Here is a 14,302-nt window from a genome sequence, read left to right as displayed (position 1 = left end):
CATAGCCCTACATGGAGGGTCCCAAGGACTCCTTGCTTAATAGAACAAAGATTGCCTCTCACATTATGTATGGCAAGTCACAGTTTACAACTCTCTCATATTCATTGTCCCGTATTAGCTTCACAGCCACCTTGGGGGACAGATGGAATGGGCACTATTGATGCTATAAAACTTGTTTCATGCATGAAGACACTAAAGCTCAGAGAGGTTAAGAGACTTGCTCAAGGTCACAAATACTAGTAAGAGGCATGGCTGGGCTCCAAATCCGAGTTGTCTGGCTAGCTCTTCTCTGGATGTTCATCACATATGTATGGATTGTCAAGCCCCATGTTGGAACTGCAGACTTATTTGCAATGACCTGAAAAATCTGATGCAGTAATTTTACTGGGACTTGTAAAAACCTCCTTAACTTTGCAAGAGCCTTACAGACTTTTGGAGGGGGTGGGGGTGGGAATAGGAGATTATTCCTATGAAGAGGTAGAAGGAAAGGAAAAGCTGTAATAATATTTCTTTATGCTTGCCTAAAGTTGGGGCTTTTGCAGGGGGGATCATAAACTCCTTGAGAATTCAAGGATGTGCCCCAGGGAGCTGTTGTCCCACTCACATTTTATGTAGAACTATGTCTGTACAGAGGCATTTTTTTAAGGAAGAGGGCAGCAGCCTTGATCTCATTAGTCAGGGCACTGTGACTCTTCAAAAGCTAAGTAAGCACTTCTGACTGAATGCTATACAATTTGCAAAGCACATTCCTAGTTTGTCTTTTTCTCAGTTTCCCCCACAGCCCAGTGAAGAACAAATGCCTGTTTACATTTCACAGATGAGGAAACTAGGCTTCAGAGAGCTTGCTGTTTCCCCAACGTTGCACAGCTGAAACTTGACAAATAGGGGACTTGAAGTCATGCCTCCTAGCCTTAAAGCCTAGGCATCTGTCACCTCACTGCCTCACTCTCCTTCTGAAGCCTGGCACCTCCTCTTCCTCTTTCTGAGTCTGCTTTCTTGGTTCTGTTGTTACCTAGCTTGTCTCCTGGATGAAGTAAATTGTAGGAGTCAGTACATTTTTGGATAAGAGTGACAGAAAACTCAACTCAGACTGACTTATACAAACAACAGCAGCAAGGGGAATTTATTCACTTGTGTAAGACTGAAAAGTCCTGGACTGGGCCTCATCCAGTGCTATATAATCAAGAAGCCCAGCTCTGCCCTGGCCGGGTGGCTTAGTTGGTTGGAGCATCGTCCTGTACACCAGAAGGTTGCAGATTTGATTCCTGGTCAGGGTGTGTTTGGGAGGGAACCACTGCATCTCTCTTACATCGATGTTTCTCTCTTTTTCTCTCTCTAATATCAGTAAACTTATCTTCAGTTGAGGATTTTTTCTTTAAGTATAGTTTTTGTTTGTTTGTTTTTAAAGAAGAAGAAGAAGCCCACTTCTCCCCAAAACCAGTCCATGCGGCTGAGTCCTATGCTGGGTCCCGGGTGCCCAAGATCCAGATGCAGGCGTCCATCCTTTGCAGCACTGCGGTTGGGGTTGCATGTGCTTCCCTCGGTGACCAGCTCACACCTGAGGCATTTTTCAGAGACTGTGACTTTTTCTAACTTTTCTTTCCTGCTTTGTCTTAGCTGTGGCCCTGCCAGGCCCGCCAGGCCCTCCAGGACAACCCGGGCTTCCCGGATCCAGAAACCTGGTCAGTATTGTTATAAGTATGTATTCATCCTCTGCTTTAGATGGATTTACTTAGCACTTTGGCTGCATGACAATAGCATTGGTGCGATTCCATGAACAGAGAGTATTTATCATTTTTTTTGGATGATTATTAAGTAAAAAGACACAGAATGCAAAATCATTTATGATTTAAGTTGTATCCTTTTAATCCTTAATTCACTGAAGCCTAACTGGAACCAATCGTATTAGATCAAAAAACACAAACGCTAGAGTGTAAACAGCACCATTGCAGGCCTCCTCTGTCCTGCCCAAGAACGCCCCGTGTACGCTCCATGCCCTGCAGGCCCCTGGAGCAGGGCGGAGTGCCCGGAGGTTATTATAAGGCACCAGCAGAGGGACGCAGACCTTGCGAGGATGTCAGGAGTCCTAGGGATGCTCTGTGATCTTTGCGGGCTTTTAGTTGGAAAACTGGCATGCCAAATGGAAGAAGAGTCCAGCGGATGATAGAATTTTGATATTTGGTGCCTTTGGGAGATTTCTAAGCCATTTTGAGGCACACAGTCATTATCATCAAGGCTAGGTAAAAATTAATTTTTTATAACGCTCCTCAGTTGAAATGAAAAATAAAAGCTCTTTTGGCTGTTATGTCTTTGAGACCTGATGCTTTTCAATAGATTTTTGCAGCTTTTATGTCTGGATATGCCAAGATGTCTATCTAACCTTTGGCAGCTTTCTAGACACAAATGACAGACCCTCATTTTCTATCGGGTATTTAATATGGTAACTTCCCAGCAAGGCAAAAAAGATTCAAGGCCTAAGTAGAATTGTTCTCTTGCTTCATTTCTTATTCTAAGTGAAAACAAACTGGAAACTCTTTAAGGAGCAGCATGAGCTTGCAGGTTTAACCACGTCAGTGCCACTGAGCAGCTCACACAAATGGAAGAGGCAAAACTTACCAATTATTTTGCTAAACCTGTCACCCAACAAAGGCAACTCTGCCTACAGCTCGTCAGTGTCTTTACACTCACCGAATATTATCTCATCGTTTTAACATCTCTATTCTAATTTACAGTTGTGTTTCAAGGTAACTCATGTTTTTGGTTCTAGACTGTCCCTTGGTTATTAGTGAAGTTAGAGATGGCACAATAAGCCTTTTCATTGCTGTGAGGCGGGTGGCTTATATTGGACTTGACCAAGAGGCCGGTTTTTCAGGCGTGCCACTGCCTCATGATAACTGCGGTGTTTGGAATTTTAAATTTACCTGACAGGTTACAGCCTTTAGCAACATGGATGACATGCTGCAAAAAGCGCACTTGGTGATAGAAGGGACGTTCATCTACCTGAGGGACAGCACTGAGTTTTTCATTCGTGTCAGAGATGGTTGGAAAAAATTACAGGTAATTCTTAAACTCTTTTTAAAAAACCGCCTCTAAGTACCCTAGAAAAATAATAATCTACTCCTGTAAATGCTATTTTTCTGTTTTAAAAAGAGGCAACCAGCTTCCAGTTGTTTCATTTTCAATGTCCTGCTTTTTTTTCTTAAAGCTGGGAGAACTGATCCCCATTCCGGCCGACAGCCCTCCACCCCCTGCGCTCTCCAGCAACGTGAGTAGTTTTCTTGCCTCACATCTTGTTCCTTCCCTCATCAGCATGTACTGAGTCCCCCTTGGTACCCAGCACCAAGCTCTCCAAACTCTGGACAGCCAGCCCTGCATGCTTCGGTACCTCCCAGAAGCCCAGGAATGACCAGGTGCAGACAGAATGCTCTCACTGGAGAGTGGAGGGAGCGCTGGACCCGGGGGCTGGGCATCTGTTCTCATGTCGTAGCTGCATCCTCTCGGGCAAGGAGCTTTCCCTGTCTTGGCCTCAGTTTATTCATCTGTGCTAGCATGGTTGCCGTAAGCAATTTAAAAGAGCCATTCAATATTTGACACTCGAGGGCAACTTACATTGTCCATTTCTTGACCCCGCAGCAACCCTTTGAGGCACGTACTATCCTCATTTTGCAGAGGAGGAAACAGGCCCTGAAGAGGTGACTTGCTCTGTTAAGTGAATGAGTCTCCTGCTTCCCCGACTCAGTGCTCTTTCTAAAACACTTGAGACTATTTGCTCCCTTTCTGAGCCTTTTTTTTTTATTCGAGCATATTAACTCTTCCTGGTTAAGAGTGGCCCACAGACCATGACAAACTATTCCAAATATCTTCTCAAGAATCATTGCACTTGCACATCAATGTACTCTGAAGAACAGGTTGAGTGAAATGAAAATATTCAGAACTATTTCTTTTCCTTTTTTACATAATAGCCACATCCGCTCCAGCCTCCACTGGCGTCTGTTTCAAATGTCCATTATGAGAGGCCAGCAGTAAGTACAATTCATGCATTTACTCTGCAAGTGCTGAATGTGTGTCTGCTATGTGCTAGGTCCCATGCTGGGCACACAGTTCCTACTCTCAAGATGCATATAGATTAGCAAGAGAGGCAAACAAAAAATAGGTAACTATAGTACAATGTGGTATGTTGTTTGGGTGAGGCAAACACAGGATCCTGGGGATGTGAGGAAGGCCAAAGAAATCTGCCTCTTTTAGAGGAGGTGATCTCTAAACTAAGACCTAAAAGGTGGTTGAGAGCAGGAGAGAGCCAGGCGGGAGGAAGAGAGTGGGAATTCTAGGTAGAGGGCATATGGAACAGAGGAGGCAAGGAGGAGTGCTGTACATTTCTGTAATTCTGAGGATTTCAGGCTGGCTGAAGGAATAGAATTCAAGGTGTGAGGGAGATACTCAGTCTGCAAAGGTCACGGACTAATCATCAAAAGCCTGTAAGCCAAACTAAGGACTTTGACCTTCTTCACTGGGCAATGAGAAGCAATGAAGGGCTTTAGGAAGAAAATTATAGGATCGGCATTTCAGAAATTACCTGGGGTACAGTGTCCAAAGGGCTAGGGGGACCGGACCAGGGACACAATGACCAGTTAGCAGCTACTATACCATCTGGACTATGATCAGATGGTATAGTAGCAAACATGTAGAAAAGTGGGTTGATTGGAGAAAAATTAACGAGACAGGAAGGGCAAATTTGCTTATTGACTGTGTATAAGGAGGTGTGGATGAGGCAGATCAAGAATGATGTCTGGGTATTTGCTTGAGTACCTGAGTGGCGATAGTTCCTTTTTCAGGGTTATTTGCAGGAAGTACAACTCTTGTCCCTGCTACTAGTCTGCTCCCCTCTCTCTGCAGAGCAGCTTGCTCAAAGGTCTTTCTTCCTGCCTCCCTCCCACCCCCACCCAAACACACAGACATAGGTTATCTCTACAAAGGTTACACACGACTTTGGGTTGCCATGGCACTGATTCTGGCCCCAACTCGGTGTGCTCTTACAGCCGCAGAGCCCAGCACTCCCTGACTCAGTTCAGACTTGTGAGAGAGGTAATCTATATAGACCATCTTGGGTCAATCGCCCACTCCCAGATGAATCAGAAGTAGCCAAGATTGCATGGCCTAAGAGCACGCTTTTCAACAAGTGTCATGGAGGCATTTTAGCAAAGAACAAGGCGTTGGTTTGGCAGACACCAGAAGCATGTTTCCTATACTGCTGTCATTTGCCACACAGAAGCTCATGTGGGGTCTAGTGAGTCTGAGGCACCTACCTGTAGGATATCTGAGTGGAGACTTGCAGGAGGGAATAGAGTAGGAAGATTTGAAACCCCACAGTGGGTCTGGTCTGGAGATACTGACTTAGAGTCTTTAGCTGAGCCACAGCAATGATGATGGGTAGTAGGATTCCCAAAAGAAAATCTCTACAGTGAGAAGAGATTGGACAATGAAGAGCCCCCATCTTGGCCCTGCAAAGAGTAACTGATGAAGAAATATGAGAAAGAGAAGGAAACAGAGATGCCATAGGCAGAGGGGAAGAAAGAATGCCAAACGAGGCAGGTGCCGACAGTGTCGAAGGCTGCCAAGAAATCCACTGAAACAACTACAAGGTGTCTTTCCGCCTTGGCTGGTGTGGCTTAGCTGGTTGGAATGTCATTCCAAAACTGAAGGGTTGCAGGTTTGGTTTCTGGTGGTTAGGACACATACCTAGGTTACGGGTTCAATCCCCGGTCAGGACACATAAGAGATGCAACTGATCAATGTTTCTCATATCAATGTTGCTCTCCCTCTTTCTCTCCCTCCCTTCCTGCCTCTCTAAAATCAATAAGCATGTCCTCGGGTGAAAATTTAAAAAAAAAAGAGAGAGAACTAAAAGCTGTCCTTCAAATTTAGAAACAAAAGAAAAGCATTCCTGCAAAAGTGTGGGTGAAAACATACCGTAGCCTGGAGAGATGCCAACCAGAGTCTAGCTGGCTGAGGAGTAAATGGGAGGTAAGGTGAGGAAAGAGAGAAGAAAGTATAGGTAACTCTTGAAAAAGGCCAGCTGTGAAGGGAGAAGTTAAGGTAGTAGCTAAAGCAATTTTAAAATAATATTTTATAAATTCTAAAGTAATACATATTCATTGTAGAAAGTTTAGACAATCAATAGCAACACAAAGATTGGAGAAGAAAACAGTAAATCACCTGTAACTTTCCCAAAATTACAACCATCCACAGAATCACCATTTAAACATTTTGATTACTGTAACATTATTGTCTTCATAAAAATGATACATATTCATTATAAAAATATCCTAGCAATTTGAGAAATATATAGAAACATGAGGGCACAAAAGCCCCTGATCCCACCGTTCAGAAACAGCCATCATTCCAGGCATTTGTCTGTGGGTACCCTTAATGAAGGAGAGGTGGAGATGGGTGGATTTGTAGACATGGCAAAGAAGCCCTGAACCCCTGCACCTTTCCTGGGTATCTCCCAGTATTGGGGAAGCCAAATGTCATCCAGGCTTCTTGTGACTGCCCTTTGGTGTACGCACCAGAAGGACACAGATTGGAGGGTTATGAGACCTTAGGGCCTCTTCCCTTGGGTACCACAGTCTGCAGATACATAAAAGGGAGGGAGCCAGGGGAAGGGGCAGTATAGCAAGGTGGCAAGAGCATCAGAGGACCAGGGTTTATATGTGGGCCTGGAAGTCTGGTGGCCTGGAAGTGGTCATGGGGAGCAAACATCGTGCTGAAGCCCCTTCCCCACCCTAAGGTCTGGGAATGTAGGAGCATAAAATGCTGCTACCCGGAGGGCTGTGGGGAAAGCCTCATTTCAGTGGGGAGGTGGGGGTGTGGGTCAGGGGGTTGTGCTGGACTTCCCTCTAACATGGTGATAAAGGCAGAAACAGGGAGAGATAAACAGAAAGAAATTGGAGAAGTAGCAGGCAGGCCTGAAGTCTGTCCTTTTTGCAAAGGGGAAAGAAAGGAGTGGGGAAATAGAGAGAAACGTACAAAGAAGTGCAGAGATGCATGGGGCAGTCTGGACATTGTAGTTCATGGCCAGCTATGGGCAAGTGACCGCACACTTGATAAAGCAGAAGAATACCAACGTGATGACACTTGGTACTGGAGTCATTCATACCTGAGAGGCAAAGCAGAAATGGGGAAAGAAGCACCCGCCACCTCATGCCTCACCACCTAGGGCTCATTTCATGTCCATTGCTTTAAAATATTTTAAAGTATTTTTCTTTTTTGGAGACTTGGACCCAGGTCCTGCACTAGCCCTCCCTAGCCCTATGCTGATGAGAGAAAAGTTGTTCTTGAAGTGAGATCGAGGAGGGAGATGACCACTCCTTGACTGTGGAAGTAGTCCAGAGGGTACGCTAGGAAGGGCTGGGAGAGAAGGCTGGGTTTGGGAGCAAAAGTGTGGGTGAAACCATGCTGTGGAATGGCTTTTATTTTGGCTGCTGACCAAGGTGACAGGGAAGTGAGGCTAGAATGACTGTATGACCCCATGTTTCCAAAAGGGTCTCTCCCAGCAGTCTTAGTAATAATTGTCACGACCTTCTCCTTTTAATGTCTTTTCACTCTGGCCCCTCAGGACCAGCCCCAGGCCTACTCGGGAGGTAGAAGAAAGCGCAGGAGGCAGGTTGTTGTTCAGGGATCCAGGACCGAAGGCAACTTAAAACCCTCCTGGAAACTAAACTAGACCCAGGAGTCTCCAACAAATGGCAGCCAGGTTGGATTCAGATCTCTGAAGTGCTTTATTCTAGTTTGTCTTCCTCGTGTATGGAAGAATTTCCCACCATTTAGAGCTCTTCAGAGAGCTGACACAGGCTGCTTGGGAGACCCGAGCTCTCCTCCACTAGAGATGGCCAAGCTGGGGCCGAAATTCCATTGGCAGATGGAGATGGAATAAGACGCCCTTGGGCGTGCCTTCCATTCTGAGAAAGAAGTCTGGGATCTCATCAGAAACATGAGATGGTTATGAGACTTGGGATTTGCCTTTAACTATTTAACTGCACTGTCTTCTCTCAATTTTTTCAGCTCCACTTGGTTGCTCTGAACATGCCATTTTCTGGGGACGTTCGCGCTGACTTTCAGTGCTTCCAGCAGGCCAGAGCTGCAGGACTGTGGGCCACCTACCGAGCATTCTTATCCTCCCATTTGCAAGATCTCTCAACAGTTGTGAGGAAAGCAGAGAGATATAGCCTTCCCATAGTGAACCTCAAGGTAAAAATAAATATTGTCTCCACTGCTTTCTGGATGCACTGGTCTCCAGGGACTGAAGGCAGTTTCCACTTTCTGACGTCATCAGAAGTAGCTGGTTCAAGGCCCAGCCTGTCCATGATTGGCTCTGTGACTTTGGGTGGGTCACTTTCCCTCTCAGGAATTTAGTGTTCTAATAATATTCACAGTAGCCCCTCCTGCTTGGATGGTATGACTCATGGAGCAGACAGGAGGAAGGAATAATAATCTCTGTCACATATATGTCTTTTTAAATGTTTACAAAGTACTTTACATTCATTATCTTAATAGATACTTCCAATAAAAATGGGAGTTATTCTTTTGACAGATGAGGAAACTGAGGCTCAGAAGGAGAAAGAAATTTGCTCAAAGCCACTACAATCTAGAATTAGTTTCCTTGACCCCCCACATCTGGTGTTCCTGGTTCCACCTGAGGTTGCCTTCTGTAGGGCATGGGCTCAGGGGCACCAGAGAACAGCTGGTAAGCATGGGTCCCAGAGCAGAGATCCTTTTTCCTTTACCTGGCTTGGTGTCCTTGGCACATCTAAGCTGCCAAAGCCTAGAAGATACTTCTCTGCCCTGATCTGCGGTCAAGGCAAGGCCTCATAGAATCCCTCACTGGTATAATTATACCGTGAAAACAGCAACTGCATTAAAACTACAGGGGGTTAGCTCTGTTACTGCTCATGCACACCCTGGGTCCTGACCTCCCACTATATCCCAAAGGTCCTTTGAGACCATCTGGCCCCTGGGATGCCAGCATTCCAGTGTGGAACCTTGAGGCTAGCCTGTTCCATCCTGACCCTACCTGCACCCAGCACTTTCTGTCTCTTCCCAGTCCTGTTCCTCCACATTCTGCCACCCAAATTATTTGTATGCCTAGAATACAAATAGCTGAAGGAAACAGGGCCCCTTCAGAGCAAGGAGTAAGAGATTTATCTCCTCATCACCCGTAATGTAGACTGGCACAAATTTGAAGGTCAGCACATGCATATAAAATTTTTAAAACAATCGTAATAAAATAAAGGCCTAAAACCCACTTTAATGGGGACAAGACTTTGTATACATATCAGAAGAGAAAGTACCTCAAGAAACAAGACAGTAAAACCAAAAGAATTCAAGAATGGATAATAAAATCAAACCACAAACATTTCCTGAGTTCCCACTCTGTCCAGATTCTATGACTGGGGTTGGTGGCTTCAGTGTGAGGTGACATCTGGCCTTAAAGAATGAGTAAATAGCTAGTCCATTTGCAGGCGGATGCTATAATGCTTCTAATGTGGCATTTTTGTCTCCACAGGGCCAAGTCCTTTTCAATAATTGGGACTCAATTTTTTCTGGCCATGGAGGTCAGTTCAGTACACATGTTCCAATATACTCCTTTGATGGCCGAGACGTGATGACAGATCCTTCTTGGTAAGTAGGGGTGGTAGCCTCAAAGTATATGGTATGATAGACAGTTTTAGGAGACAGTCTAACCATGGGAGGCTTTGGTCTGCTTCCCCTCTGGGGTGTTGTCAACATAAAGCCTCAGTGAGGCCGCTGAGTGCCATGGAGAGAATCCTGGCTTTGGAGCCAGGAGACCTGGGTCCAGGACCTTAATATGGGACCTTCGGCAAGGCACTGCTCTCTGAGCCTCAGCTGCCTCGCCTGTCACACGTGCAAGATAATCCTATCTATCCCATAGAGGTGGTGTGAAAATTGAGTGTGAGAACACCTAGAGTGCAATCGGTGCTTCACAAGTGGTAAATAACGCCACTCTTGGTGACCCTTTAACCCTATGCCGTGAGCTGCACCCAAATCCTTTGAAAACTAGATATGCTATTAAGAAGAGAACAACTCAGCAAACCTTTCCCCAGCATCTACTCTGTGTCATGCCCGATGCCAGGTCTGGAAGGCAGAGTGATAAACCTACACAGCCCCTACCCTTATGGAGCTCACAGCGTACAGGGGGTGACAGACACAGACTAGCTGTGATGCTTAACAGAACACTGTAATTGTAAAATGGAAAAGCAGAGAAGATGATAGAAGCACAGAGAAAGTATTTACCTAAACAGGGGGTTGAGAATCAAGAAGGCTTCCTGTAAGAGGAAGCATTTAATAGACTTTGAAAGATGAGAAAGAATCACTGGTCTGAAAATGAAAGAGAGGCTGCTCCAGACTAAGGGGCCTCCTGAGCAGAGAGCAGTTCAGCTTCACACAGCACAGAGTATGATTTGAGGATAAGGACAGGCTGGAAATGATCAGAATGCAGTGTGTTCAGCTACATGGAGAGAGCATTGAGGATAGAGAGATGACATGGGGTCAGACCGTGGAGGGTTCAGGGGTTTGACTTGATCCACTAGACTTAATGCCAATTTGTTTACTGAGATACGCCACAAAGAAGGAAAAAGTAACGAAATTACTTTTCAGGCCCCAGAAGGTCGTTTGGCACGGCTCCAGCACCCACGGAGTGCGTCTTGAGGATAACTACTGTGAAGCCTGGCGAACGGCCGACGTGGCAGTCACAGGATTGGCCTCCCCGCTGAGCACAGGGAAGATTCTGGACCAGAAAGCATATAGCTGCGCTAGTAGGCTAATTGTTCTCTGTATTGAAAACAGTTTCATGACAGACGCTAGGAAGTAATGACCTTCCCATGATCCCGAAGAGTTTCCCAGTTTTTCTTATGTGAAGAGTTGACACTGAAATCTAAAATGTTTAAATGTTGTAAATATTAGTTTTTTTAATTACACGTTCATCACAACAGCAACCAAAGAAAACATACCTCAATGTACTCAAAACTGAAGACATCAAGGACTCAGATCAAAGATAAACATCTGATCCATATATTGGTGCTAGGTTCTGCGGGAACCCCCACGTGGTATGAACACATCCCAACACGGTTAAGAATAAGTTGAAAACCAAGGTCTTGGCATTCTGCCTCCTGCATCCTTCAGAAAGTAATGTCCTCCTTTTAACCGTTGTTGTTAAGTATAAGATGTCCTTCATGTCTTCTTACAAAGTCAGTGTTTAGAAATGTTTCCCCTTTTTTAAGTTATGTGCAGACCAAATGCTTTATTCTTTAATATACAGCAGTCATTTGCAACTGCTGTTCATATAGAAATACAGAACTGCTCAAATGATCCTATTTGTAGTTTCTGATATTATCAGACTTTAATGTTTTTTTCCCCTAAAATATTGCCATCATGCTTTAGGAGTTTTATATTTTTGCTACAATCATATTTTAGTATGGCATCTGTTTATATCACTCTGACTTGCTGGAAAAGTTTAAACTCCACGTTATCTGAAATTAGAAAAGAAATAACACATAATTACTACCTTTCCCTCGGTGACCCTCTCCCCCCTCCCCCCACCCGATTTTATGATTTCCATTTGGCAACTCTTGAATTATGACTGCGATTGAACAAACAGGTTCATGAGGATGGATTTTCTGAGATACCTATACCTTCATGCTGTATACTTTGACCTTTTGCCATGTAAGTGAACATAAAAACATCTTTTCCAGGTGCTTTCTTTTGTTTGGCTTTTTCCCCCCCCGGTTCCGTTACTCTCCACCACTGGCGTGGAAGTGGCCCTGGGGTGGGTTTACTAACCTTGTCACTGCCACCCATGTCGTCCTCAGGGGATGCTCGGAAAATAGGAAGATTTTTCCCATCATGCTCATCTGTTTCTGCTTGTTCTCTCCCACTTTGTTGTGGGGGGCAGCCTGGGGCAGGCAGAAGAACCCCAGTGTGGGAAATAGGATGAACTGTGACTCTCTCAGCACATGACTTTGGACAAGTCTGCTTTTTTCCTCTCAAGAAGGTTGGGATAAAATAAGCATAATATATCAGCTCCCGGTCATTACACATCATACTTATTATAAGCCCAATTTACCTTATAACTTTGCAAGGTAGTTATTTCTATCTCTACAAATGAAAACAAAAAGCTGAGGGCCAGGAAATCACTTGTTCCAGGTCACACAGCGGGTGAGTGACAGGGGCTAGGTTTAGAGTCGGGGCCTGTCTCCTTCCAGGGCCCAGGATCTTTTCAAAGAACCACTGTGCGAGGCTCCCCCCAGCTCAGAGCCTGACTCCCCGCCTCTTGGCCTGACCCTGCAGAAGAAACAGCATCACCAGGCAAAAAGCACGCTGGAACGTTTCCTCCCATTCAGCTGCACTCAGAAACTCAGCAAGCGAATCCGCCCGAATAGTCCTTGAGGTAGGAAGGAAATTGACTGTCCCCCCACAGAAAATCCAGAACCTCCATTTAGGGACTTCCTAAGTGGAGGAGTGATGAGACTCTCTATAGTGACTCATGGAATGAAGACAGTTATAGGTTGGAAATTCCCAGAGGTGGATTGTTGAGGATCAGGGAGTGACTGGGGGGCTGGGGGTGCCTGGCATGGACAGGAAATGTTGGGGGAGGGGAGCCTGAGGCTCCCGAGGCTCCTGAGGCCACAAAGTAAAATGCTGTCCATTTTGGTCAGAGCCCGCCATGGCCCTGGGTCACAGTGGGGCAGGCAGGGTGGGGGTTCTGGGAGAGCCAAAAAGAGGAGAGACCCCTTTTGCTAACCCCAGGAAGAGATGTTGAGGTCCACATCCTAATTCTCAGTCCTCTTTGTGCACCAGAGGAGGGTATAATCAACTGGGCGTCCCAGGAGAGACTCTGAATCAACCCCAGCCCCTTTCAGACTCTGAAAATGAGTTAAAATCCTGGGCCTGGCATTCAAGACCCCTCAGTGAACCAGCTTTCCAGCCACACGCCAGGCCACAGAGGCCCCTTTGCCAGGCTGTTCGTGCCCTGCCCCATCCTGAGAAAGCCCTGCCCACTCTAGGTCTAGCCTAGCTGTCCTGCTAATAGCCTGTGCAGAGTCCACTTCATCTGCGACATCAGGCCTTCCCCTGAGCCCGCCCACCTTCTGTCAGGCTTTCTCCTCTGAACACCTGGTGTGTTTAACACCCAGGTCTTGTCACACAATTGAAGCACAATGGCTGAAAGTCCTCTAAGCCCTCACCCTGCTCCTGAATGGACCTCAAGGCTGGGAAATAGACCATTGCTCTCAGACATAATAAGGGAAGGAAAATACGCCACAAGGAATTCACCTTTGCGGTGTGCCAGGGCTTTGGGTTCTTGCTGGGTCCATATTGTAGATCCTCGAGTTGAAGCCTGCGGCACTCAGGGTCCCCTGCCCAGAAGCAGAACCAGAAGAACAGAAGCAGCTGTCCTATATTAACCGATATCAGGGTCACACCTCATGGGGAGGCAGGCTTTGAAGGGCACAAAGAAGCAAAGGGGCTGAAGAGAGATGAGGGGTGGGGGAGACAAAGCATGAAGGAAAAGGTCCAGGAGAATCCTCCTGGCCAGCCTGGGTGTGGCCGCACGGTGGTGCCTAAAGAAAAATGACAAGAGCCACCCTCCAATTTCTTGCGGCCTCTGGACTTCACATGGCTTGCGCTATGTTGCTTGGACCTGTAAGGAGAGCAAGCCGGAGACTGCGGTGGAATGCCGTGACTGTCAGCAATCCAGCACAGCTGGACATTAGTCAGTAAGGGGAACACATGTCAAATTCATAAGCAAAAAAAAAAAAAAGGAATGTGTTGGCTCATGAAACCAAGTCGAAGGACAGAGGATACAAGAAATTCACGCGACGTCGCCACTCTCTCTCCCTCTCTCTTTCTCCCCCGACCCGTGTGTGTGTGTGTGTGTGTGTGTGTGTGTGTGTGTGTGTGTGTCTTGCTTCTACTTTTCTCCGTATGTGGCTTCCTTCCCTCCACATGAGGACAAGATTCCTTCATGTGGCAGGGGCTGTTCGGGACAGTTCCAAGCTTACATTACTCCACCACCCAGCGAGTGGCCACAAAGGAAAGTGAAGACTTCCTCTTCCCGCCTGGGATTACATGATTCCTTGGAAAGGACTCTGATTAGTTTCATGTGCATTGTGTGCCCATGACAGTGATTAGCACCCTCTCCCAAGACGAGTTGTGCTGAAAGAATAATTTCTCCACCCAAAATATGTCCAGATTTGCAGAAAACAGGGGATGAGTAGGTTGCGAAGGC

The 14,302-nt window shown here is 46.1% G+C and overlaps 1 protein-coding gene across 1 annotated transcript in view; it reads left to right on the top strand.

The window, feature by feature from the left end:
• Positions 1 to 10,939, top strand: part of COL15A1 (collagen type XV alpha 1 chain) — a 95,903-nt gene extending 84,964 nt beyond the window's left edge. The window contains exons 34-40 of the mRNA XM_054584089.1: positions 1,618 to 1,682; positions 2,929 to 3,057; positions 3,206 to 3,265; positions 3,963 to 4,022; positions 8,062 to 8,247; positions 9,563 to 9,678; positions 10,675 to 10,939. Of these exons, the coding sequence (XP_054440064.1) occupies positions 1,618 to 1,682; positions 2,929 to 3,057; positions 3,206 to 3,265; positions 3,963 to 4,022; positions 8,062 to 8,247; positions 9,563 to 9,678; positions 10,675 to 10,888 (830 nt within the window). The 3' untranslated portion in view covers positions 10,889 to 10,939. The remainder of the gene's footprint in view (positions 1 to 1,617; positions 1,683 to 2,928; positions 3,058 to 3,205; positions 3,266 to 3,962; positions 4,023 to 8,061; positions 8,248 to 9,562; positions 9,679 to 10,674) is intronic.
• The last annotated feature ends 3,363 nt before the right edge of the window (positions 10,940 to 14,302 follow it).

This window comes from Pteronotus mesoamericanus, unplaced genomic scaffold (genome assembly GCF_021234165.1).
Source record: "Pteronotus mesoamericanus isolate MK-2021 breed Mesoamerican mustached bat unplaced genomic scaffold, CSHL_Meso_final contig_78, whole genome shotgun sequence".
NCBI lineage: Eukaryota > Metazoa > Chordata > Mammalia > Chiroptera > Mormoopidae > Pteronotus > Pteronotus mesoamericanus.
Note: the sequence above shows the minus strand (reverse complement) of the source record. Positions and strands in the feature narration are given on the sequence as shown.